Raw genomic sequence first — 25592 nt, 5'->3', positions numbered from 1 at the left:
AAGGTACACATAGGAGAATCAACATATCCAATTTTATAAAAAATATTTGTTAGATGTAAGAATGTAGTGAATAATCTTAAACTGAAACCATCTAATATCCTCACTTTGAGTGCACCTTTTTGCCATCAATATATGTTCTTGCCAATTTGTTTCACTAAATGTCTTATTTAGTATACTTTCCCATTTTTCAATGCCAAGGAATTTAACAAACTCTTGTGCTGATAAAGTCTTGAAAAATTCTTTTCTACCCATATTTTGGTTTAGAAGATGTGATATGTTGAGTGGCATGGTTGGTCGAGGAGATATAGAACTGAAAATATTGTATTTCTTTGCCTTACAAAATTGTTTGACTGCATTTACAACTTCATAATATTCTATATTATTTTTTTGGATTCCATACATATGCACAAAAGCATCAAATACATAAAATTTACCATTGTCATCCACTAAATCCCCAATGAAGGCTACACCTCTGCTTGACTAATGTCCATAAAAGATTGGACTACTTCCTATTTGTATTCCATTATTAAACCATATAGACTGTCTCATAATATCTTGACCATTTTTCAGTTTCTTTTTGGACAGGTATGTTGCCAAAGCTTCTGAAACATCCTTCCAAAATACATTCATGGTATTTGGAGCAATAAATACATCAACATAGGAGGCATCTGCCAACCATAATCTCTCTCTATTTGGAATACAGCAAGCAACTAACTCAGTCCATTTTGAGTGATAACAATATAATCTTCTGATCAATGAAAGTTTTTGTGCTGCAAACACATCCTTTATAATTGGCATGTTAATTCCGCCAAGTTTAGGGGGTTGAGACATTATTTGTCTTTTCACTTTATCCAGTTTTCCCTTCCATACAAATTTAAAACATCTTTTCTGAAACGTATCAATCACATCCTTTGGAGGGTTGGGAATGGTGGAAAAAACATGATTCAATTTTGACAGTAAGAGGCTTTTTAGGACTATATTTCTATCTACTTGGGTCAAATTTCTTACCGTCCATAGGTCCATTTCTCTCTCAATTTGTTCAAGCTTAATTTTATAATTATCCTCCACAATATTCTCTTAATCGACATCAAATTTTATTCCTAATAGTTTAAACTTTGTATTAGTCCTTACATAGTTTATATCTTGATCTCTTTTTTGAACCAATCCATTAGTTTAGTTTTCTCTGCATGAACCTGAAGTCCAGAAAATCTAGCAAAAAACTGCAATGTGTGCGATACAACATAAAGGCCTTTTTCTGTTCCATCCAAACTTAATGATGTGTCATCTGCAAATTGAGACAGCAAGTGTTCAATTTTTCCTATCTTAATTACTTTTATTTTAGGATTATCTCTTATCATATTTGCCAAAATCTCCGCACAAATTATAAAAATATATGGCGACACTGGGTCACCTTGGCGACAGCCTCTTAATATCTTAAAAAAGGGACTCGCAAAACCATTAACTACTACACTGGACTGTAAAATGTATGATGTATAAGGTATGAGGTATGAGGTATAATGTATAATGTATAATATATAAGGTATGATGTATAAGGTATAAGGTATGAGATATAAGGTGTGAGGTATAAGGTATAATGTACTAGGTAGAGGTATGAGGTATACTGTATACTGTATAATGTAAAATGTATAATGTATAATGTATAATGTATAATGTATCATGTATCATGTATCCTGTATCATGTATCATGTATAATGTATAATGTATGATGTATAAGGTATGATGTATAAGGTATAAGATCTGAGATATAAGGTGTGAAGTATCAGGTATAATGTATAATGTATAATGTATAGTGTATAAGGTATTTCCTCTATTACACGCCGGGTCTCTAATACAAGCAAAGTCTCTAATACATGCCGTCTCAACGTCTCTCGCGAAATTAATAGACCGCCTTTTCGTGTAATAGAGGAAATACGGTAGTTTGAATTCCGATATTTTTATGATGTTCTAAGATAAGAAAAAGAAATAAGATAAAACTGATCATATAATATTCTAATATTTGTTAATAAATTGTAATATTATGTTTTATTTGCATGTGTTGGTATTGTGCATATTTTAACTCACAGAGTTTTTCACAGTGCCTCTGTTTATTAATTCAAATAATTAAACAACTGTCATCAACAAATCAACCTGCTTTTAGTGATTCGTTCACCCAAACCACTCCGGTTACAGTCGGACGGATGCTGGGCCGATAATTATTTCCGACGTCGGGTCGACGTCGGTGCGATGAGCAAAACGTCATCGGGCAGCCGATATTCGCCGACGCTTGGCCGATGTTGGCCCGATGTAGGTGTGCTAGCTTGGGAACCACTGTCACTGTTATACCGACGCCTGGTGGGATACTGGATATTACAAACCTTATCTTACACAAGGCAGGTAACTCCTGTCTCTGCTATACTGCTGTTGCATTCAACTACCTGGGTTTTCAACTCTGATCAATAACGTCCTGAAGACCACCACCAGGCAATGTGTTATTGTGCTCCCATCAGTGCATGACTGTTGCCAGGGGAGATTATCTCGCGAATGTCATCAGAGCGTCAGATCAACCCGAAAGTAGAACAACATGATACAATGGCTCACTAAGTACCTTTACATGACTTGTTGTGAAACAATCGAACAAAGATTGGATAGTACTATCCTACTTCGAGCCATAATCCTGCGAACTATGCTTGAAGTACGCAATCAACATAACAGTGTAGTAACTGACTCACCCGGATCAGATTTCTCCTCCCAGTGTCCCAGATTCGGGTGGGTCGTCCAGGCCACTTCACCCATACACACAGGTACAGTCTACACAGGCCGCCTCAGAAAGACAGGTGAAGTTAAGACACTGTCACGCTACAGCAACACACTGCTGTGTGATGAAAGATGTGAATGAGGTGTGTATGAAGACAATTCCACGGCCCTCTACTGCACGCTACTCTGTCACGAAGCTTCGTCACCACTCGTTCCTTTCCGCCTATCGAGCAAACAAGTCCAGGCTTGCAGACTAACATTTAGTTTGTTTGATGCCGCACTCAGCAATATCCCACCTATATGACATCGGTCTGTAAATAATCGAGGTGAGGTGAAATGGGGTTTAACGTCGCGTCCAAGATTATTGCACTTATATAGCGACGTGCATGCACGTGTGTGTGTTTGTGTGGCTGCTTGTACTAGTCCGGACTGGTGCCGATTTATAGTGCTAGCTCACTGAGATACCATGCCGCAGTTTAACATGAATACCCCACTCAGACACAGTATACTGACTCCGGGCCGACCAGTCCTTGTTTTAGCCCCTTACTGCCAAGTACCATCTTTGAACGTCTTCTGGTATGACGCGGCCGGGATCGAACTCCGGACCTTCTGCTCTCCGGGCGGACCCTCAACCACTAGACCACGGAGGCGGTCTGTAAATAATCGAGTCTGGACCAGACAATCCAGTGTTTGACATCATGAGCATCGATCCACGCAATTGGGATACTATGACATGCATCAATCAAGTCAGGAGTCTGAAAACCCGATCCATTTAGTCGCCTCTTACGACAAGCATGGGTTGCTGAAGACCTATTTTACCCCGGAATCTTCACGGGTCTGTGCACTAACAGGATGGCAGGCATAAACATGCATATATCACACTCTTATATATATTCTTATGTCAGCATACATTTTATAAACAAATTATAGCACGTGTAAGACTAATTGTATTGATAACTGATACATTCAATAAACATATTTTGTTATATGCTATACCGTGGTTTGTTAACATGATCGATAATCATTAAGATAGCCCAAGATAAAATACGCTGTTTATAAGAGTCTTGAGGAAATGTTTGGGTTGTTAATGGCGGATGATCGACATAATATTCTGCAGAGTATTCATGTATTCTCTCAACAAACATTTACACCTAGTTATAGTTCTACCTAGAATCATACAGTGCATATACAAAGACATGACACCACTCCATTATTCCGAACTTTGAAAAGTCCCAATGTATTTACTGTTAAATGTAGTTGTGCTTTCAGAAACTAACGCTGAAAGGAATGGAAACTGAAAGTAATAAATGTAAGTTTTAAATGATGAAACTGGATAATGTATCTCTGGTCTTGTACTAAACCGATTTTATTGTGTATTTATTTTACGGTGGCTTATTACAGCCGAAACGAGCACATCTTGTCCTTCTTTGATAGGCATTCAGAAGTTAGAGTACTACATTAGGATACAGTTTATGGCTGAACAACTTCTTGGTTACAATTAGGAGCGACGTTCCGGTGTAGGTTATACCACCGTTATCAAGCTCGTGACGGTGTCGGAACCAACACCGAAACGACGCTCTCAATTGTAATACAGAAGTTGTAGTTGTAGATTACATGTGTATCACTATATATTTGTACGGACCAAAATACCAGAACACCAGCTGAGAAAAAACACATTAGATTACATGTGTATCACTATATATTTGTGATGTCTGAAATAACAGAGGACCAGCTGAGAATAATTACATTAGATTACATGTGTATCACTATATATTTGTGAGATCCTGTGTGGACAGTCTGGCGTCCGTGGATAAAGGCACACTTTCCTGTGTGGACAGTCTGGCGTCCGTGGATACAGGCACACTTTCCTGTGTGGACAGTCTGCCGTCCGTGGATACAGACACACTTTCCTGTGTGGACAGTCTGGCGTCCGTGGATACAGACACACTTTCCTGTGTGGACAGTCTGCCGTCCGTGGATACAGACACACTTTCCTGTGTGGACAGTCTGCCGTCCGTGGATACAGACACACTTTCCTGTGTGGACAGTCTGCCGTCCGTGGATAAAGGCACACTTTCCTGTGTGGACAGTCTGGCGTCCGTGGATACAGGCACACTTTCCTGTGTGGACAGTCTGCCGTCCGTGGATACAGACACACTTTCCTGTGTGGACAGTCTGGCGTCCGTGGATACAGACACACTTTCCTGTGTGGACAGTCTGCCGTCCGTGGATACAGACACACTTTCCTGTGTGGACAGTCTGCCGTCCGTGGATACAGACACACTTTCCTGTGTGGACAGTCTGCCGTCCGTGGATACAGGCAAACTTTCCTGTGTGGACAGTCTGCCGTCCGTGGATACAGACACACTTTCCTGTGTGGACAGTCTGCCGTCCGTGGATACAGGCACACTTTCCTGTGTGGACAGTCTGGCGTCCGTGGTTACAGGCAAACTTTCCTGTGTGGACAGTCTGGCGTCCGTGGATACAGGCAAACTTTGAGCATCGGTTCCCTTCTTTCATCCAGGGAGTGAGTGAGTCAGTTGGGTTTAACGCCGCTTTTAACATTAATCCAGTTATATCGCGGCGTGTCAGCTTAATTTTGGAGGAAAGCCCGAAGTGAAACAGGTATCAGTCGTTTACCACTTCAGTGAAACCCACGTGGACGGGCATGGTGCTGATAAATCTAGAAACATAATCAGGGATTCGAACCCACAATCATAGGTTTCTGGCGTGCCTAAGGGACACAAATCCGCACAGCTAATCACGGCGCCTTAGACGACTGGGCCACCCTGCCCCTTCTTTCATCCAATTGAGAACTTGATACACTGAGTCGGTCAAACTGCCTGCAAGAGTTCAACTAGTGCCCTGTGGAGCAGCAGGCTCTGGACCCAGGCGGCATCTTCGTCTCATCCCTTGTCCCTACTGTACTGGGTGTAGGGGCCTGGATACTTCTTTCCTGGAGTCAGACCGCATAGGGAAGTTAGCCATCATGCTTGGGTCTTTTGTCCCCCGCTACTCATGGTTGGGGCTGTGTTACCTTTGTCTGGTCGGCTGCCATCATTATGATACGATGAGATGACATCCCATCACACACAGTGGCCTGCCGTTGACGTATCGACCCCGTCACGCCACTACCTGGATGAAGCACGTGCAGTTGGATACTGCAACTAGTTGAAATCAATCAACAGCTGTTCCACATCGTTCACGTCACAGCGCATGCGCGCAACGTCCCCTTCAGTTGGCAACTGTGATAATGAACGTCGCCCCGATATATGTAAGTAAGTTTATTGTAATGAGTATTTGTTCTACTTTAATAATAACTTGTTGATGATCATCTCGCTGTGACGTACATGACGGTGGCCTCAGTGTCAAGCTTGGCTGATTCGTTAACATACTGCGTCACACGTTGCTGTTAAATATTGATTCGGAAGATAAGCCATAACTCGCGCACGCAACTGTTCTTATTACTGTTGAATTCATTCATTCATTCATTCATTCATTCATTCATTCAGTCATTCATTCATTCATTCTTGAAGCATATAGAGGAGCCGCCTCGGTTGACGCACGGACGTCCTCCAGCCAGGCCAAGTATTGTAACCATCAGAAAACAAATATTTCAGCAATCAATGAAACCCAATTATTATTATCATCATCATCATCATCATCATCATCATCATCATCATCATCCATCCTCCATCATCCATCATCCATCATCATCATCATCATCATTATTATTATTTACTGATTACAATTTAAAAAATGCAGCAAAGAGGGTTTGTGTGATCCTGGCACAGTCAGGCTGGTAAGGCTCATCATCAGCTCCGGGCCCTTGCCCCCTCCACACGCAGCCCAGACAGCGAATGGGACTTCTCCCAGAAAGCGCTGCCTAGTCAAACGTACCAAGGACTTTTCGGAGAATGCTGAGACTCACCAACACTGCAGCCTTCTGCATTACCCAGATTGTCAGATGGGCTGTATTCCTGGTAGCAAACCCGGGTACTCTCCCAATGTCAGTCAACAGATTGGGAGGTACCAAACCTAAGACACCGAGAACAATGGGAAGTCGGACAACTTAGTACTTGGGATGCAAGCGTGACATTTCGAAAGCGAGTTCCGCATATTTGCCATGTTTTTCCTCAATCTTGTCAATCACATTACTGTCAAAGGGGACAGAAAATTCAATGATATAAATGATTTCATTGGGTTTATCAAAAAGGACAAGATCAGGTTTGTTGGCCTGGATACGTCTAAGTCTGTGAATGGGCCTATTCCAAAGAATGTTGTATTGATCATTTTCCATGACGCCCTCTACATATTCCGGGTCGTACCATGGGTGGACCTCTGTGTCAAAACCACAAGCATGGCGAAGACTGGAATAAAATGATCGAGCTACACCATCATGTCGCTTAAGATACTGGGTTTGTGCCAAAGCTGGGCATCCTCTGACAATGTGTTGGACTGTCGCATTAAATTCATTACATAACCTACATTCATATTTACATTTTGATGCAAAATCACACATTGACGGTTTCGAGTGGTAAGTGACTGGTCCTGAGCAGCAAACAGAAAGCCGTCTGTTTCACTTTTCAGGCCAGCCGACTTCATCCAAGCGAAGGACTCTGCAGGGTTGCCTACCCTCTCAACTCACTGCACATAAACTCGATGCAGTGGTCGTTCAGATAGCCTCTCCTTGAAAAAACTGTATCTGGGCCGAGTTGATATGGCACTTCGCTTGGTTGACACTCATTTCTGTACCGTCTAGCAGAACAGAACCATTGAGATTATGTCTCGTTAAAGAAAACTGTGGAATGCCTTGTTTTCATCATGAGTATTGACTTATTGTTATTATTATTGTTATTGTTGTAATTCCGTTTATAGAGAAATGTTCTTCAGGTGTGGAGCGCCCACGTCAATCTGTTGGCGTCGTCGCCTCGCGGTCAATATCAATAAAGCACTGAGTGAGTAAAGTAGTGATGGCGTTGTTTGTGCCGCGCCAGATGATCCGGGGTCACGTGCGTACAAGGGGCCTCACATCATCTCAGCCAGTTATTAAATGAGACGTCAATCCTCGGTTAATATCGCTCTTACAAGATACCCTGTCACGCTCTGCCGTCCAGATTATCTCTCTTTACAGATACCCTATCACCCTCCGCCGTCCAGATTATCGCTCTTTACAGATACCCTATCACCCTCTGCCGTCCAGATTATCGCTTTTTACAGGATACCCTACCACCCTCTGCCGTCCAGATTATCGCTCTTTACAGGATACCCTACCACCCTCTGCTGTCCAGATTATCTCTCTTTACAGATACCCTATCACCCTCTGCCGTCCAGATTATCGCTTTTTACAGGATACCCCACCGCCCTCTGCCGTCCAGATTATCGCTTTTTACAGGATACCCTACCACCCTCTGCCGTCCAGATTATCGCTCTTTACAGGATACCCTACAGCCCTCTGCCGTCCAGACTATCGCTCTTTACAGGATACCCTACCGCCCTCTGCCGTCCAGACTATCGCTCTTTACAGGATACCCTACCGCCCTCTGCCGTACAGACTATCGCTCTTTACAGGATACCCTACCACCCTCTGCCGTCCAGACTATCGCTCTTTACAGATACCCTACCACCCTCTGCCGTCCAGACTATCGCTCTTTACAGGGTACCCTACCACCCTCTGCCGTCCAGACTATCGCTCTTTACAGGGTACCTTACCACCCCCTGCCGTCCAGACTATCGCTCTTTACAGGGTACCCTACCACCCTCTGCCGTCCAGACTATCGCTCTTTACAGGGTACCTTACCACCCCCTGCCGTCCAGACTATCTCTCTTTACAGGATACCCTACCACCCTCTGCCGTCCAGACTATCGCTCTTTACAGGATACCCTACCACCCTCTGCCGTCCAGACTATCGCTCTTTACAGGGTACCCTACCACCCTCTGCCGTCCAGACTATCTCTCTTTACAGGGTACCCTACCACCCCCTGCCGTCCAGACTATCGCTCTTTACAGGATACCCTACCACCCTCTGCCGTCCAGACTATCGCTCTTTACAGGATACCCTACCGCCCTCTGCCGTCCAGACTATCACTCTTTACAGGATACCCTACCACCCTCTGCCGTCCAGACTATCTCTCTTTACAGGATACCCTACCACCCTCTGCCGTCCAGACTATCGCTCTTTACAGGATACCCTACCACCCTCTGCCGTCCAGACTATCGCTCTTTACAGGGTACCCTACCACCCTCTGCCGTCTACACCATCACTTTCTGTAAGGGGGTGTGAGGGGGTGACGGGTGGTGTGAGGTCGTGCGAGGTTCTAGTGAAGGGGTTTGTGTGAGGGGGTTGGGGTTGTTCGATGATGTGTTAGGTTGGGTGTTGAGGTTGGTGTGAGGGGGTTGGTGTGAGGGGGTGAGGGGTTGTGTGAAGGGCGGGTGAGGGTGGTGTTAGGGTGGTGGTGAGAGGGGATAAGAGGGTGTGTGAGGGTGGTGTGAGGGTGGTGGAGTGTTTGAGGAGGTGTGAGAGGGTAGTGTGAGGGTGGTGGAGTGTTTGAGGAGGTGTGAGAGGGTGGTGTGAGGGTGGTGGAGTGTTTCAGGGGTCGTGAGAGGGTGGTGTGAGGGTGGTGGAGTGTTAGAGGGGGTGTGAGAGGGTGTGTTTGAGGGTGTGTGAGAGGGTTGTGTTTGAGGGTGGTGGAGTGTTTGAGGGGGTGTGAGAGGGTGGTGTAAGTTAGGGGGTGAGGGGATGAGAGGCTGTGTGAGGTGGTCGAGTACAAAATGTAGCTCAGATCAACATCTTCTATTTGTCGAAGTTTGAAAACCTGAGTAATCAGTAATATTCCATATACTGTGCTAGCTACTACTACGAATGTTCCTTCAGCTATTTATTACTTCTCTCCTGAAGAAGCAGGAGTTTGGAGCCAGGCCTGAGTTTGGTTGCCCATCGTTTGAAGCCAATGTCGGGAGACACTCTCACCCCATACCCACCCCCCACTGCCCCCGTCCCACCCCCAATCTCTTATCCTCTTGTATTGCCCTTGACTATACTATATATGGACTATAGCATTTAAGTGTTCACGAAAAGAAAATATACACAACACCAACCGAAGCGCACATAAAATAACAATATTATGAACGTGCATGATATGACTCCCAGTCAGGGGAGGGGAAGCATCTCCACATACGTCTGACCAGATTACCGGACACATCCCCACATACGTCTGACCAGATTACCGGACATATCCCCACATACATCTGACCGGATTATCGGACATATCCCCACATACGTCTGACCAGATTACCGGACATATCCCCACATACGTCTGTCCAGATTACCGGACATATCCCCACATATGTCTGACCAGATTACCGAACATATCCCCACATACGTCTGACCAGATTACCGAACATATCCCCACATACGTCAGAACAGATTACTGAATGTACCTCCACAAACGTCTAACCAGATTGCTGGACTTTTCTCCACATACATCTGACCGGATTACCGGACATATCCCCACATACTTCTGACCAGATTACTGAATGTACCTCCACAAACGCGTAACCAGATTACCGGACATATCCCCACATACGTCTGACCAGATTACTGAATGTACCTCCACAAACGTCTGACCAGATTACCGGACATTTCTCCACATACATCTGACCACATTACCGGACATATCCCCACATACGTCTGACCACATTACCGGACATATCCCCACATACGTCTGACCAGATTACTGAATGTACTTCCACAAACGTCTGACCAGATCACCGGACCTATCAGACACACGTGCTGGTTACATTCGATCTACACATGTGCTAGTGTCGATTGGTGATGATTACTCTACACACGTGCTGGTGACATTTGCTCTACACATGTGCTAGTGTCGATTGGTGATGCTTAATCAACACACGTGCTAGTGCGTCGTGTTGATGCTTACTCTACACACGTGCTGGTGACATTTGCTCTACACATGTGCTAGTGTCGATTGGTGATGCTTACTCATCACACGTGCTGGTGACATTTGCTCTACACATGTGTAGTGTCGATTGGTGATGATTACTCTACACACGTGCTGGTGACATTTGCTCTACACATGTGCTAGTGTCGATTGGTGATGATTACTCTACACACGTGCTGGTGACATTTGCTCTACACATGTGCTAGTGTCGATTGGGGATGCTTACTAAACACACGTGCTAGTGTCGATTGGTGATGCTTACTCTACACACGTGCTGGTGACATTTGCTCTACACATGTGCTAGTGTCGATTGGTGACACTTACTCTACACACGTGCAGGTGTGGCATAGTGATGCTTACTCTACACATGTGCTGGTGTGGCATAGTGATGCTTTCTCTACAAACATGCTAGTGACGATTTGTGATGCTTACTCTACACACGTGCTGGTGTGGCATAGTGACGCTTACTCTACACACATGCTGGTGTAGCGTGGTGATGCTTACTCTACACACGTGCTGGTGTGGCGTGGTGATGCTTACTCTATACACGTGCTGGTGTAATATGTTGATGCTTACTCTACACACGTGCTGGTGTGACGTGGTGATGCTTACTCTACACACATGCTGGTGTGACGTGGTGATGCTTACCCTACACACGTGCTGGTGTGGCGTTGTGATGCTTACTCTACACACGTGCTGGTGTGACGTGGTGATGCTTACTCTACACACGTGCTGGTGTGGCGTTGTGATGCTTACTCTACACACGTGCTGGTGTGGCGTGGTGATGCTTACTCTACACACGTGCTGGTGTGGCGTGGTGATGCTTACCCTACACACGTGCTGGTGTGGCGTGGTGATGCTTACTCTACACACGTGCTGGTGTGGCGTGGTGATGCTTACTCTACACACGTGCTGGTGTGGCGTGGCGATGCCGAGACTCACACAAGAGGAACGTGACAGAGCTATTTGTATGTACGATATGAGGGCCTCAAAGCCACATTGCAAGAACCTTTAACTGCAGTCAAACCAGTATCAGCAACTTGTTGAGCCATTGTCAGCAAACAGTCCAGACACAAGACCGTCCAAGATCGGAAGGACCAGGGATCTTAACGCCATGTGATGACCGCTACATCCGGAGAATCCACCTGCAAAACCGATACGTGACTGCAATGTCCATGGCCGCGACGGCAAGGGGACACCTTAGCAGACGAACAACCTTACGACGACCCCGCATGGTGGGTATCAGAGCCTACCGCCCCTTCCGTGGAATGGCCTTGACCCCTCTACACCGTCAACGCAGATTTCAGTGGGAACGAACTGTACATCGGTGGCAGCGGCGTGATTGGGAAAGGGTGCTGTTCACCGATGAAAGACGCTTCACCTTGTTCCGAAGTGATGGCCGAGTCTGTGGTTATCGACGTAAGGGAGAGCGACTGGCAGCTAACTGCATCCCAGATGTTCACCCTTATGGTGGAGGAGGCGTCATGGTATGGGGCGGTATTTGTGGTCAGCGGACAACAAGGCGTGTCATCATCCGTGAAGTGTCGCGACCTGTTGTAGTGTCATTCTTACGTCCACAGACAAGGGGTTCTCTTTTGCAGCAGGGCAATTCACCTCATGCCGCCGTCAATATCTGCACACCGTTAAAGTTAAGATATTGCCTTGGCAAGCAAAGTCTCGAGACAAGAATCCTATAAAGCATCACTGGGATCATCTTTATCGACAGTTGAGACAACGCGTACCTCCTCCGGCAAACAGACAGCAGCTTGAACAGGTTTTATAGGATGAGTGACTGACGACAGCCATGAGGAGACGTATTTTGGCGCGCATTGATGCAGGGGGTGGTCATACACGGTACTAAGGACATGTCTTGTCGCACGATTTGACTTTACGAGCGCCTTTTGAGTGTACTCTGTTTGACTCGTGTTAATGTAATTGTTATTTTGACCGGCCTTATGGCAAGTGCACAATCGATATGGCATTGCAATTTTGTACGGACCTCGAAAAATAACTCTGTTCATTACAATAATCATCATATGGTTAACACCTGTCTTTGTTTCATTTTATGGAGCTACTGAACAAGGTGACACGTTTCTTTTGCCCAGTCATTCTGCATTATGGTTTAACTATTGCAATCAAACCTCAATGTGGTTTAACAATTATAGTCATTCTGCATTATGGTTTAACTATTGCAATCAAACCTCAATGTGGTTTAACAATTATAGTCATTCTGCATTATGGTTTAACTATTGCAGTCAAACCTCAATGTGGTTTAACAATTATAGTCATTCTGCATTATGGTTTAACTATTGCAATCAAACCTCAATGTGGTTTAACAATTATAGTCATTCTGCATTATGGTTTAACTATTGCAGTCAAACCTCAATGTGGTTTAACAATCATAGTCATTCTGCATTATGGTTTAACTATTGCAGTCAAACCTCAATGTGGTTTAACAATTATAGTCATTCTGCATTATGGTTTAACTATTGCAGTCAAACCTCAATGTGGTTTAACAATTATAGTCATTCTGCATTATGGTTTAACTATTGCAATCAAACCTCACTGTGGTTTAACAATTATAGCCATACTGCTGTGTGGTTGAACTATTGCAGTCAAACCTCACTGTGGTTTAACAATTATAGTCATACTGCAGTGTGGTTGAACTATTGCAGTCATACCTCAGTGTGGTTTAACAATTATAGCCATACTGCTGTGTGGTTGAACTATTGCAGTCAAACCTCACTGTGGTTTAACCATTATAGTCATACTGCTGTGTGGTTGAACTATTGCAGTCATACCTCAGTGTGGTTTAACAATTATAGTCATACTGCAGCGTGGTTGAACTATTGCAGTCATACCTCAGTTAGGTTTAACAATTATAGTCATACTGCAGTGTGGTTGAACTATTGCAGTTATATCTCAGTGTGGTTTAACAATTATAGTCATACTGCAGTGTGGTTTAACTATTGCAGTCATACCTCAGTGTGGTTTAACAATTATAGTCATACTGCAGTGTGGTTGAACTATTGCAGTTATATCTCAGTGTGGTTTAACAATTATAGTCATACTGCAGTGTGGTTGAACTATTGCAGTTATATCTCAGTGTGGTTTAACAATTATAGTCATACCGCAGTGTGGTTTAACTATTGCAGTCATACCTCAGTTAGGTTTAACAATTATAGTCATACTGCAGTGTGGTTGAACTATTGCAGTCATACCTCAGTGTGGTTTAACAATTATAGTCATACTGCAGTGTGGTTGAACTATTGCAGTCATACCTCAGTGTGGTTTAACAATTATAGTCATACTACAGTGTGGTTGAACTATTGCAGTTATATCTCAGTATAGTTTAACTATTACAGTCATACCTCTGTGTGGTTGAACTATTACAGTCATACCCCAGTATGGTTTAAGTATTACAGTCATGCTTCTGTGTAGTTGAACTATTACAGTCATACCTCTGTGTGGTTGAACTATTACCGTCATACCGCAGTATGGTTTAAGTATTGCAGTCCTGGTTCTGTATGGTTAAACTATCGCTGTCATGTCCGAGCATTGTTCAACTGTTGGAACTGTGAGGTATGCGCCTGTGATGGTTAGAATAATCTCCAACCTTAGATGCTTCTGTTGCTTGTTTCAGTGACGAGCGTAGAGTGACTCCTTGAGACGTTGTCATGGATACAGGAGACTATGACGACAGGTAAGCAAACAGTCCCCAGCTGATGACGAAAATACATATGAATCTTGTGGACCGGAAACTATAATGATAGATGGTATCTTGTGGACCGGAAACTACAATGATAGATGGTATCTTGTGGACCGGAAACTATAATGATAAATAGGTATCTTGTGGACCAGAAACTATAATGATCGATAAGTATCTTGTGGACCGGAAACTATAATGATAGATGGTATCTTGTGGACCAGAAACTATAATGATAGATAGGTATCTTGTGGATCGGAAACTATAATGATAGATAGGTATCTTGTGGACCGGAAACTATAATGATAGATAGGTATCTTGTGGACAGGAAACTATAATGATCGATAGGTATCTTGTGTACAGGAAACTATAATGATAGATAGGTATTCAGTGGACCGGAAACTACAATGATAGATAGGTATCTTGGTGACCGGAAACTATAATGATCGATAGGTATTCAGTGGACAGGAAACTATGATGATAGATAGGTATCTTGTTGACAGGAAACTATAATGATAGATAGGTATCTTGTGGACAGGAAACTATAATGATAGATATGTATCTTGTGGAGAGGAAACTATAATGATAGATAGGTATCTTGTGGACAGGAAACTATACTGATAGATAGGTATCTTGTGGACCGGAAACTATAATGATAGATAGGTATCCTGTGGACAGGAAACTATAATGATCGATAGGTATCTTGTGGACCGGAAACTATAATGATAGATAGGTATCTTGTGGACCAGTAACTATAATGATAGATAGGTATCTTGTGGAGAGGAAACTATAATGATAGATAGGTATCTTGTGGAGAGGAAACTATAATGATAGATAGGTATTCAGTGTAGAGGAAACTATAATGATAGATAGGTATTCAGTGGACAGGAAACTATAATGATAGATAGGTATCTTGTTGACCGCAAACTATAATGATCGATAGGTATTCAGTGGACAGGAAACTATAATGATAGATAGGTATCTTGTGCACAGGAAACTATAATGATCGATAGGTATTCTGTGGACAGGAAACTAAGACGACAGATAGTATCCTGTGGACAGGAAACTATAATGATAGATAGGTATCTTGTGGAGAGGAAACAATAATGATAGATGGTATCTTGTGGAGAGGAAACTATAATGATAGATAGGTATCTTGTAGACAGGAGGCTATAATGATAGATAGGTATCCTGTAGACAGGAAACTATAATGATAGATAGGTATCTTGTGGAGAGGAAACTATAATGATATATAGGTATCTTGTGGACAGGAAACTATAATGATAGATAGGTATCTTGTGCACAGGAAACTATAATGATAGATAGATATCTTGTAGACAGGAAACTATAATGATAGATAGGTATCTTGTTGACCGGAAACTATAATGATCGATAGGTATTCAGTGGACAGGAAACTAAGACGACAGATAGTATCCTGTGGACAGGAAACTATAATGATAGATAGGTATCTTGTGGACAGGAAACTATAATGATAGATAGGTATCTTGTGGAGAGGAAACTATACTGATAGACAGGTGTCTTTTGGACAGGAAACTATAATGATAAATAGGTATCCTGTGGACAGGAAACTATAATGACAGATAGGTATCTTGTGGAGAGGAAACTATAATGATAGATAGGTATCTTGTGGAGAGGAAACTATACTGATAGATAGGTATCTTGTGGAGAGGAAACTATAATGATAGAAAGGTATCCCTTGGAGAAAAAACTATAATGACAGATAGGTATCTTGTGGAGAGGAAACTATAATGATAGATAGGTATCCCTTGGAGAAAAAACTATAATGACAGATAGGTATCTTGTGGAGAGGAAACTATAATGATAGATAGGTATCTTGTAGAGAGGAAACTATACTGATAGATAGGTATCTTGTGGAGAGGAAACTTTAATGATAGATAGGTATCCCTTGGAGAAAAAACTATAATGACAGATAGGTATCTTGTGGAGAGGAAACTATAATGATAGATAGGTATCTTGTGGAGAGGAAACTATAATGATCGATAGGTATCCCTTGGAGAAAAAACTATAATGACAGATAGGTATCTTGTGGACCGGAAACTATAATGATAGATAGGTATCCTTTGGACAGGAAACTATAATGATAGATAGGTATCTTGTGGAGAGGAAACTATAATGATAGATAGGTATCTTGTGGAGAAGAAACTATACTGATAGATAGGTATCTAGTGGACTGGAAACTATAATGATAGATAGGTATCTTGTGGAGAGGAAACTATAATGATAGATAGGTATCCTGTGGACAGGAAACTATAATGATAGATAGGTATCTTGTGGAGAGGAAACTATAATGATAGATATGTATCTTGTGGAGAGGAAACTATAATGATAGATATGTATCTTGTGGAGAGGAAACTATAATGATAGATAGGTATCTTGTGGAGAAGAAACTATACTGATAGATAGGTATCTAGTGGACTGGAAACTATAATGATAGATAGGTATCTTGTGGAGAGGAAACTATAATGATAGATAGGTATCCTGTGGACAGGAAACTATAATGATAGATAGGTATCTTGTGGAGAGGAAACTATAATGATAGATATGTATCTTGTGGAGAGGAAACTATAATGATAGATATGTATCTTGTGGAGAGGAAAGTATAATGATAGATAGGTATCCTCTGGACCGGAAACTATAATGATAGATAGGTATCTTGTGGAGAGGAAACAATAATGATAGATAGGTATCTTGTGGAGAGGAAACTATAATGATAGATAGGTATCTTGTAGACAGGAGACTATAATGATAGATAGGTATCCTGTAGACAGGAAACTATAATGATAGATAGGTATCCTGCGGAGAGGAGACTATAATGATAGACAGGTATTCATGTACTTGTGTGTGACAATAATTGTAGGCAAGTTCCTGTGTGTGACAATAATTGTATTCATGTACTTGTGTGTGACAATAATTGTAGGCAAGTTCCTGTGTGTGACAATAATTGTAGGCACGTTCCTGTGTGTGACAATAATTGTAGGCACGTTCCTGTGTGTGACAATAATTATAGGCACGTTCCTGTGTGTGACAATAATTGTATTCATGTACCTGTGTGTGACAATAGTTGTAGGCATGTGTCTGTGTGTGACAATAATTGTAGGCACGTTCCTGTGTGTGACAATAGTTGTAGGCACGTTTCTGTGTGTGACAACACTTGTAGGCACGTTCCTGTGTGTGACAATAATTGTAGGCACGTTCCTGTATGTGACAATAATTGTTGGCACGTTCCTGTGTGTGACAACACTTGTAGGCATGTTCCTGTTTTTGACAATATTTGTAGGCACGTTCCTGTGTGTGAAAATAATTGTATTCATGTACTTGTGTGTGACAATAATTGTATTCATGTACTTGTGTGTGACAATAATTGTAGGCACGTTCCTGTGTGTGACAATAATTGTATTCATGTACCTGTGTGTGACAGAACATTCAGGCTTGGAAGTGTACATGGTAGGATTTGTAGGTCTCAGTATCCTCGTGGCTTTTGCCGTGACAATGTCGAAGATAGGGAGCGAGATGTATGCGAGACGGTTAGAAGAAGGCGTAAAAGTATGTAGCGCCACATGGTGGCAGCATCGGAAGATAATACAGTTTACCAGGGAGACACCAGTGGTTGAGGTCTTGTGACGTCAAATGCAATGAAAGTGACTGAAATTACATACATGTTTAATAAATTGAGTCTGAAAATCTCAAAATGTCAACGGATCACGAAACGACTTGACAGTTCTATGTTTATACGTAAACGCTTTATATCCTTGCTCCTATATCAATACCGAGAAGACGTTCAAAGCAACAAAACACTTCTGTGTCTGAGGCGACACTCCCCGCCAGCAGCATCTAGTACTGCCGCCAGAGAGCCATGTAAGTCCTCATGGATTCAACGCCTCTGGTGAACAATCTCCAACATACATTGCGAGTCTCTGGTGAACAATCTCACACATACATTGCTGGTCTCTGGTGAACGATCGCATACATACATTGCGGGTCTCTGGTGAACAATTTCGCACATACATTGCGGGTCTCTGGTGAACAATCTCCAAAATACATTGCGGGTCTCTGGTGAACAATCTCCCACATACATTGCGAGTCTCTGGTGAACAATCTCCCACATAGATTGCGGGTCTCTGGTGAACAATCTCACACATACATTGCGGGTCTCCGGTGAACAATCTCACACATACACTGCGGGTCTCTGGTGAACAATCTCACACATACATTGCGGGTCTCTGGTTTACCTCCTATATTATCAAATAAGGCTGATAACGGTTCAAGAGCCTATGTCATAACGTCTTCTTTACCGTAACTATTAGTTACTATAAAGGTGACGTTTGGGTAGAGACCCTTATATAACGAAGTTGGTATCCATAAAGTGCGTCTACGTGGCATTCGTCAACTTCTAAGTCATACCTATCAAAAAATTTATGTCAATCGACGATTTAAAACATGTGTCTCTATTGACCTACAACAAAGTTGTCTTACAGATAACTCAACAACACAGTCGCAGATCCATGGAAATCACACAAGCTCCCCACTGCGATAGCCCGTTCGCGGAGCTCTCTATACTATCGCTGCGACCAGTCAAAACTACCCACTGTGATAGGTAGCCCCAACCATGCTTGGAGTTGAACTCGCAACCGAATGACTGTTATGTTTACAAACAAATGACGATTGTCGCTGTTAAATTACCTTTTTTTCTTGTCAATTTGAGTTTCTATTTCATTAAAACTATCATGTAATTGATATAGTAAGAATGTAAGGGAGACGTTGGTTGACTTTCCGTTTGTCTGCAATCTCGAACCAATCTGATTATACAAACAACAAAGTAAATTAATCTTGAAAACATGGTCACTCGTAATCTTTTTCAAAATTAAATATGATTGCATTGCCAAAACATAAACAAAAGTATAAACGTTACTACATTTGGGGTAAGAGGTCAAATTTCAAGATTCTTGTAATGGCCGCTCCCATACCGGTGGCAGCGATGTTACCGAGGGTGTAACGAAGGTGTCACGCGCTGGGAAGGAGCTTGTGTATCACAGTCTAAGGGGAGATAACTCTATGCCCCTGTTTTCCCCATGTAATAATTCTATCTTTGTCTCTGCTGCAGCTACAGGGTTGGAGGGTTCTCGCTCAGCCATCTGATCGCGGCCTTCGTAGCCACAGCAGTATTCGCCTTCGTCGTCTACTTGTTGTGGGATTGTTCCTGCAAACGGAACAAGGACCAGGAACACCAGCGCCTGAGTCCGGCGTCCCAGCGGATCGACACCAAGACAATGTACGCCATGGAACTGGAGCCAGGCATTGTCCTCCTGCAGAGCCAGGACGGCGAGTTCTTTAGGATCCTACACGAGTACGACGCTGTCAAACACGCTCGTGATTATGGAGCAGCGCCGTCTTCCGGAGTGGCTTTACAAGGGCAGACAATCCACTATATTCCCAACTACACCCGGGCTCATATGCAGACCCAGGCCTCCGCCCCCCAGCCCGCTGAGGAGTTGATGGTATGGGACGGCAACACGTCCCCACCCCCGTATCAGTAGTCTGAGCCCCGTGCCGTTGTTTCGTATCCTAATTTGCGCCTTTTTCTGAATCCGTTGTTCGTATCTTTTGTAATAAATAAGGCTGTCCTACAGGCGTTTTTGGTATTGAAGATTGGGACAGCGTTAACAGAGATCCTTCAGTTGATGTATTTAGATAATGTTTATTCTCATATTTAGAGCTTGGGCTGGTGCAAAAATGTCGACATTTGAATTCAGAAAGGTGCGAAATTTAGGCAATACGAAACACCAAAGAGTGCCTTAACGGTGTACATACGCTTGACATATATACATGTTTACCCTGCTGGAAGCTACTGGTTTGAAAAAAAAAAAATGTTTGGTTTTCAATGGATTTCTTTGTTGGAGAAAACAGGTAAAACACGTGATCAGATTCTATTCTTACACTTATTCAAACCTGGTCAAACACGTGATACCTTCATATTTTTTTCCCCTGCAAAGTAGGGGAAAAATATGAAGCTGATAAAAATAAATAATTAATAATCGGTCCGTTTGCCAAGAGAAAAGTGCAACACTTTCTGTGACATAATGTGGTCAGAGTTCTCCGCAGTCTCAGATTAAAAAAACCCAATCAGTTTAATACTTCTGCCCTGAAGCGATACCCGGGTATCTGCGTACGTACACTGTTCCAACCTAAAGTGGGCGGAAGACCCGGGTTCGATTCCCCACATTGGTACAATGTGTGAAGCCCATTTCTGGAGTCCCCTGCAGTGACATTGCTGGATTATACTAAAAACGACGTAAAACCAGACTCAGTCAACCCAACCTAAAGCATGTCGAACATTATCGAGACGACACGGCGGATAACTATCGACATTCAATCATGAAATTGAACCTGTTTTAACGGTATGTGTACTTACGTATATAACACTATGGAAAGGTTCTATCGCCGCCTCGATTTTGTTGAAAACCAAAAACGAAAAACAAAACATTGGGCTTTGTAATGGTGGGCTCTGATTGTTGTCATGCGGCGCAGATTGTGTTGACACTTGAACAGGCGTGTATTTAAATCTTTAAAATTAAGTGTGATGATACAGTGAGACGCCGATACGCTAGCCGTCTGGCTTTGTCGTGCAAACTCACATCAGCTAAATTAAATTATATCAGGTGGAAGTGTCAGATTGCTCGGTGATGTCTGTCGACAAAGGAGGAATTCTGTGTCGCCTACTTACTGACTCCATTATCTCACCGTGGTAATCAAAGGAAGCGAAATATCACCAGACTTGGCAAATTTTAATTTCAGATATGAATTCGTTCCGTGTACATACAACTAAGACTGCTATTGCTATTTATTAAAGAGCTGTAATGTTATTTCTGATTTTGTTGTTATCTCCTCGTTTGTGAGGCGGCCGGTATGTATGACAGCGCCTGTAGTATGAGATGGGCGATCCATTAAAAAAAATAATAAATGATGTTATATCATTAGTATGACGTCACAGCACAAGCATGACGTTACGCCTCCAGCATGACGTCACAGCACAAGTATGAAGTTACATCATTATCATGACGTGTATACGCTAATATGCTAGGTCACGAAGTTCCCGTGCTACATGCTTTGAGGACCCGTGAAGATTCCGGGGTAGAATAGGTCTTCAGTAACCCATGCTTGCCGTAAAAGGCGACTATGCTTGTCGTTAACCCTCTGGATGCCGAGGTTTTTTTCTGACGCACATTTTCCTAAGATCGGACAAGTGAAGGTTGTGCGAGAATTGCGCCCACGCGGCACAGAATCTACCTCTGGCTATAAAATTACACAGAGCTGGAGAACATTCAATTCCCTATTTGATGGTGTAAATTTAACTGCAGATATTAAACCGGTTTCATAAAAAAGCCATTTCTAAGTGTTGTCAGAGAATTTATTCTGCGTTGATAAACAGTAAATGTCTCCGCTTTTTATCGTACACGGATAAAAGTACTGTGCGACATTTTTATTTATTTAGGAGCTTTACGGAAACTGTCAGCGAACAAAATACTGCCTAATATCTGAACATCATAACTATATATCAAATGAAAATAATGTGCGTATGTATAACGACATACATTCAATGCCAAAAATAGCCATCGTAAATGACGAAAACTGATTTTTCTCTATGACGTCAAAAGGTGACAGAGATATTACACACGTACAAAGAAAAGGGGGCATAACTCCGCTAAGCTTAGCACTAGTGTATTGTAACTCAGGTCACTTGGTGAGAATTAGCTGTGGGTAAGGACAATATGTTTTCGTGGTGTTTTGTTCAAGAGGAACCAAATTATTCCAACACAAATATCGATATTGAAACTGTATACGTTTAGTTATTAAAAAAAGAAATGATGAAATCGTACTTCATAAAAAAGAGGTAATAGAGAAATGGATGGCCCTATCTAACTTAGTCCTTACATTCCAACATTCTCCTGATTGTGTAAGTGTAATTTGACTAATGTTGCATCATTATTAATGGAGCACTAGCCTTATCATCAAATGTAATGAAATACCCCAAAAATAGCACCATTCCTTTTGACGTCATGGCTGGTTTTATGTCTTTGATAACGTCAGAAAAAGACGACACAGGTATTTTGATTAATATATATGTCCCCTAATTTTCGTTCATGGTATGGAAGATCTCGATGTGTAAAACGGAATTTGACGCTTTTTCGACACAACATAAATTGACTGCTTTCACCAAGTAAATAATGTCTTGAATATGTAAGCAATTAGATAGTTTATCATGTATCTTAATTGGACAAGGCACGCACCTGTTTGGCGTCAATTTACGTTTATGAACTACCCAAAAGAAAATTTCAAAACAACCAAAATTATCTTCAATATTGGACATATATTTGTTCATTATTATGTTATTATTTCTCTTCATCTCGTCTCAGAATTACACAATAAAAGATGCGAAGCAAGCTCTATTGGTATAGAATTATCATGATAATCGTATAAGGTTGAACCAACGGGGTACTGGTATGGGTTTTGTTTTTATACTTTTTACAATTCTTTCGAGAAATAAAGTAAACAGTTTAATTTCCTGTGATCACAATATTGAACAAAGGAATGAACCAATTGATTATATAATGCAAAACGAGAGGAATAATTCGTAAATTGTTTGTGACTAACGCGCACCTGGCGAATCGTTAGATATCACTGTTCTGTGTATCAAACGACATAAAAAAACAATTCCAAGACCAAGACAATTCTTTCAGAGATGTGTGCATATATTTTAACGAAAAATATTATCCATTTTGTTAAATTAATGTATTCTGTTTTAGTTATAAAGTAAAATGAAACAGCTATTCATGGATATTGGTTATGTGAACTTATAATAGTGACTATTACACATCCCAAGAAATACGTACATGCTGCAGTTACATTTACACTTCATCTTGTAACACTTGTCCAAAGGAAAGAAATATATTATTTGACACTATAAATTTATCAATTCTTATGTAAACAATGTTCAAACAAACAGGAGATTATCAAAGGTTCGTTCATACATGTTGTGGCCTATATTTACGTATGATATCATCTTGAACATTGACAAAAATCCAAAGTAAACTTATTTGTGTGAAAAAATGTATAAAAGATATGCAAAATCTACATCATAACTGTAAACAGCATGATACAGTGATCGTGTGCACACTCAATCAAGGACCTTCACCTCAAAGAAATTACCTACTATGTTCAACAGTGTTAACGAATGACATCACTACCTGTGACCGACTTTTACAAAATGGCGTGTTCACTGTCATCAGTAGGCGGGATTTTACGATGGGACTTTCTTTGATTCAGGGATCGTATATACATAAATGTGACATGTAAGTAATCAGAAACATTCTGACAATCTATGTACTGTAATTTGTTGTTATAATTTTCATTGAAAACAACGGAAATAGTCAGAAATTCTGATAAATACCGTTGTCGTTGTGCGTGATTTTGCGTCAGTCATGGCGTCAACCAGAACTGTAACTTTGACAACTTCTGTTGAAAATATCAAATCATTGCAATGTATCTATTTTAAATTCCCTAATTCTTCCTACTATTCTCTTTCCATGCATATTCTGAAAATGTTGAGCCAATATCTTGAACGAATAGACGAATGGATAGATCCAAATGGAAGAAAATGCTACACTGTGTAAAATCTGAATTTTGCTTTGTTTACATTTCAAACAAGCGCAGTTTTTCGAGCACAGCGTTCGTTTTCACACCTAACAGACCAATGGTTATTTGATTCTAAAATGTACGAGGAATTCAAGGATGTGTGTATGGCAGTTTGAAATATACGCGATGTTACAGGCGCCTCATAACCGGTGTACCTGAAACGTGATTTTGTAAACACTATCCAATATGGCGGAAAGTTCACATCGGCGCTCGTGTATGCGTATTTTCCAATACATTCGAAACGATTGTAGGGTTATCGGAGACGTTTTGGAATGATCATTGGTGATTTCATAAAATACAGATACCCGTGATTACTAATATTCTACTTTTGAAATTCATTTCTCCGAGTATATCCGAAATTTAGATTTCAAAACATGCTGTAAACAACGCCGTGAGTGGTGATTTAGCAATGTGTAAAAAATGGCGACATTTACGATGTACCTAATTTTCAGAGGTCATTTTCAGTTCTTTTGCTTGGCCTAAAATGCCAGTGGATGATATCACAGAACAGGAAATTTCCCACCTTAGTCAAAACTGTGATGTGTATTTGTGTAGCTGATGTATTTTTAATTGTATTCGACTTCAAAGTGGGGGTTGTAGAGGAGGGACATATGTCCCTGTGGCATCCAGGGGGTAAAGGCAACTAACGGGATCGGGTGGTCAGGCTCGCTGACTTGGTTGATGCATGTCATCGATCCCAATTGCGTGGATCGATGCTCATTAAGTAAATCACTGGTTTGTCTGGTCCAGACTCGATTATTTACAGACTGCCGTCATAAAATATAATCTAGGGAGGGGTAACAAATGATTGATCAACCACAGTTTGATTGAATTTGTGCAATCACAGGTAATGTAAGCTCAAGGTAAACAATGGTGGGGTAAGAAATTTAATTTTCAAAAGTGTCACCAAAAAATTGTCAGAAACACTACAAGTTTATTGTCGACACAGTTGCCTTCAATAGCGTGTATGACCTCCAGCTGCCTCAATGCATGCTGTGATACGCCACCTCATCGATGACGTCAGTCTTCTGATGACGTGGACTGGAGTGGACTGGAGACTGCTGCAATTCTTGTCTGTTGACGGGAGGCTGATGGCGTGCTCTAATCTGTCTGTCAAAATGGTCCCACAGATGTTCAATAGGATTCATATCGGGTGAGTGGGCAGGCCAGGGCAAAACGTCAACGTTCTGCTGGTTTAGAGACTTCCGAGTCAGTCTTGCAGTATGGGACCTGGCATTGTCGCGTTGAAACAATGTCCCCTGCAGATGGTTTTGTAAAAACGGAAGCACAACTGGTTGCAACACTTGGTCTCTGTACTGCACAGCGTTCAGGTTTCCCTGTATAATCACCCAATTAGTCTTCTGATCTCCAAAAATACCGCCCCACACCATGACACCTCCCCCGCCGTATGGATGGACCTCTCGAATACACGCCGGAG

The 25592-nt window shown here is 42.0% G+C and overlaps 2 protein-coding genes across 3 annotated transcripts; one reads left to right on the top strand and one right to left on the bottom strand.

Annotated features, from left to right (window-relative positions):
• Positions 1-4520: 4520 nt before the first annotated feature.
• Positions 4521-5812, bottom strand: LOC139460404 (serine-rich adhesin for platelets-like). Its single transcript, XM_071241899.1, has 2 exons — positions 5792-5812; positions 4521-5210 (listed from the first exon to the last, which is right to left on the bottom strand). Exons 1-2 carry the CDS (start codon positions 5810-5812, stop codon positions 4521-4523), a joined length of 711 nt encoding a protein of 236 aa, XP_071098000.1.
• Positions 5813-5973: 161 nt separating this feature from the next.
• LOC139460788 (uncharacterized) lies at positions 5974-21324 on the top strand. Of its 2 annotated transcripts, none has more exons than XM_071242261.1 (3): positions 5974-6028; positions 14360-14419; positions 19566-21324. In XM_071242261.1, exons 2-3 carry the CDS (start codon positions 14394-14396, stop codon positions 19996-19998), a joined length of 459 nt encoding a protein of 152 aa, XP_071098362.1. In that variant the 5' UTR covers positions 5974-6028; positions 14360-14393; the 3' UTR covers positions 19999-21324. The 2 variants fall into 2 exon arrangements, with proteins under 2 accessions (XP_071098362.1, XP_071098363.1); XM_071242262.1 differs by having other exon boundaries at positions 5979-6032.
• The last annotated feature ends 4268 nt before the right edge of the window (positions 21325-25592 follow it).

This window comes from Haliotis cracherodii, unplaced genomic scaffold (genome assembly GCF_022045235.1).
Source record: "Haliotis cracherodii isolate W230 unplaced genomic scaffold, xgHalCrac1.p SCAF_14, whole genome shotgun sequence".
NCBI lineage: Eukaryota > Metazoa > Mollusca > Gastropoda > Lepetellida > Haliotidae > Haliotis > Haliotis cracherodii.
Note: the sequence above shows the minus strand (reverse complement) of the source record. Positions and strands in the feature narration are given on the sequence as shown.

Coding starts and splice junctions, on each gene's coding strand:
- LOC139460404 (XM_071241899.1), bottom strand. CDS start 5,812: ATGGCAGCCGACCAGACAAAG. Junction 5,211..5,791: donor TGGCAGCCGACCAGACAAAG/GTAACACAGCCC, acceptor CTGTCCACACAG/GAAAGTTTGCCTGTAACCAC.
- LOC139460788 (XM_071242261.1), top strand. CDS start 14,394: ATGGATACAGGAGACTATGACGACAG. Junction 14,420..19,565: donor ACAGGAGACTATGACGACAG/GTAAGCAAACAG, acceptor TCTCTGCTGCAG/CTACAGGGTTGGAGGGTTCT.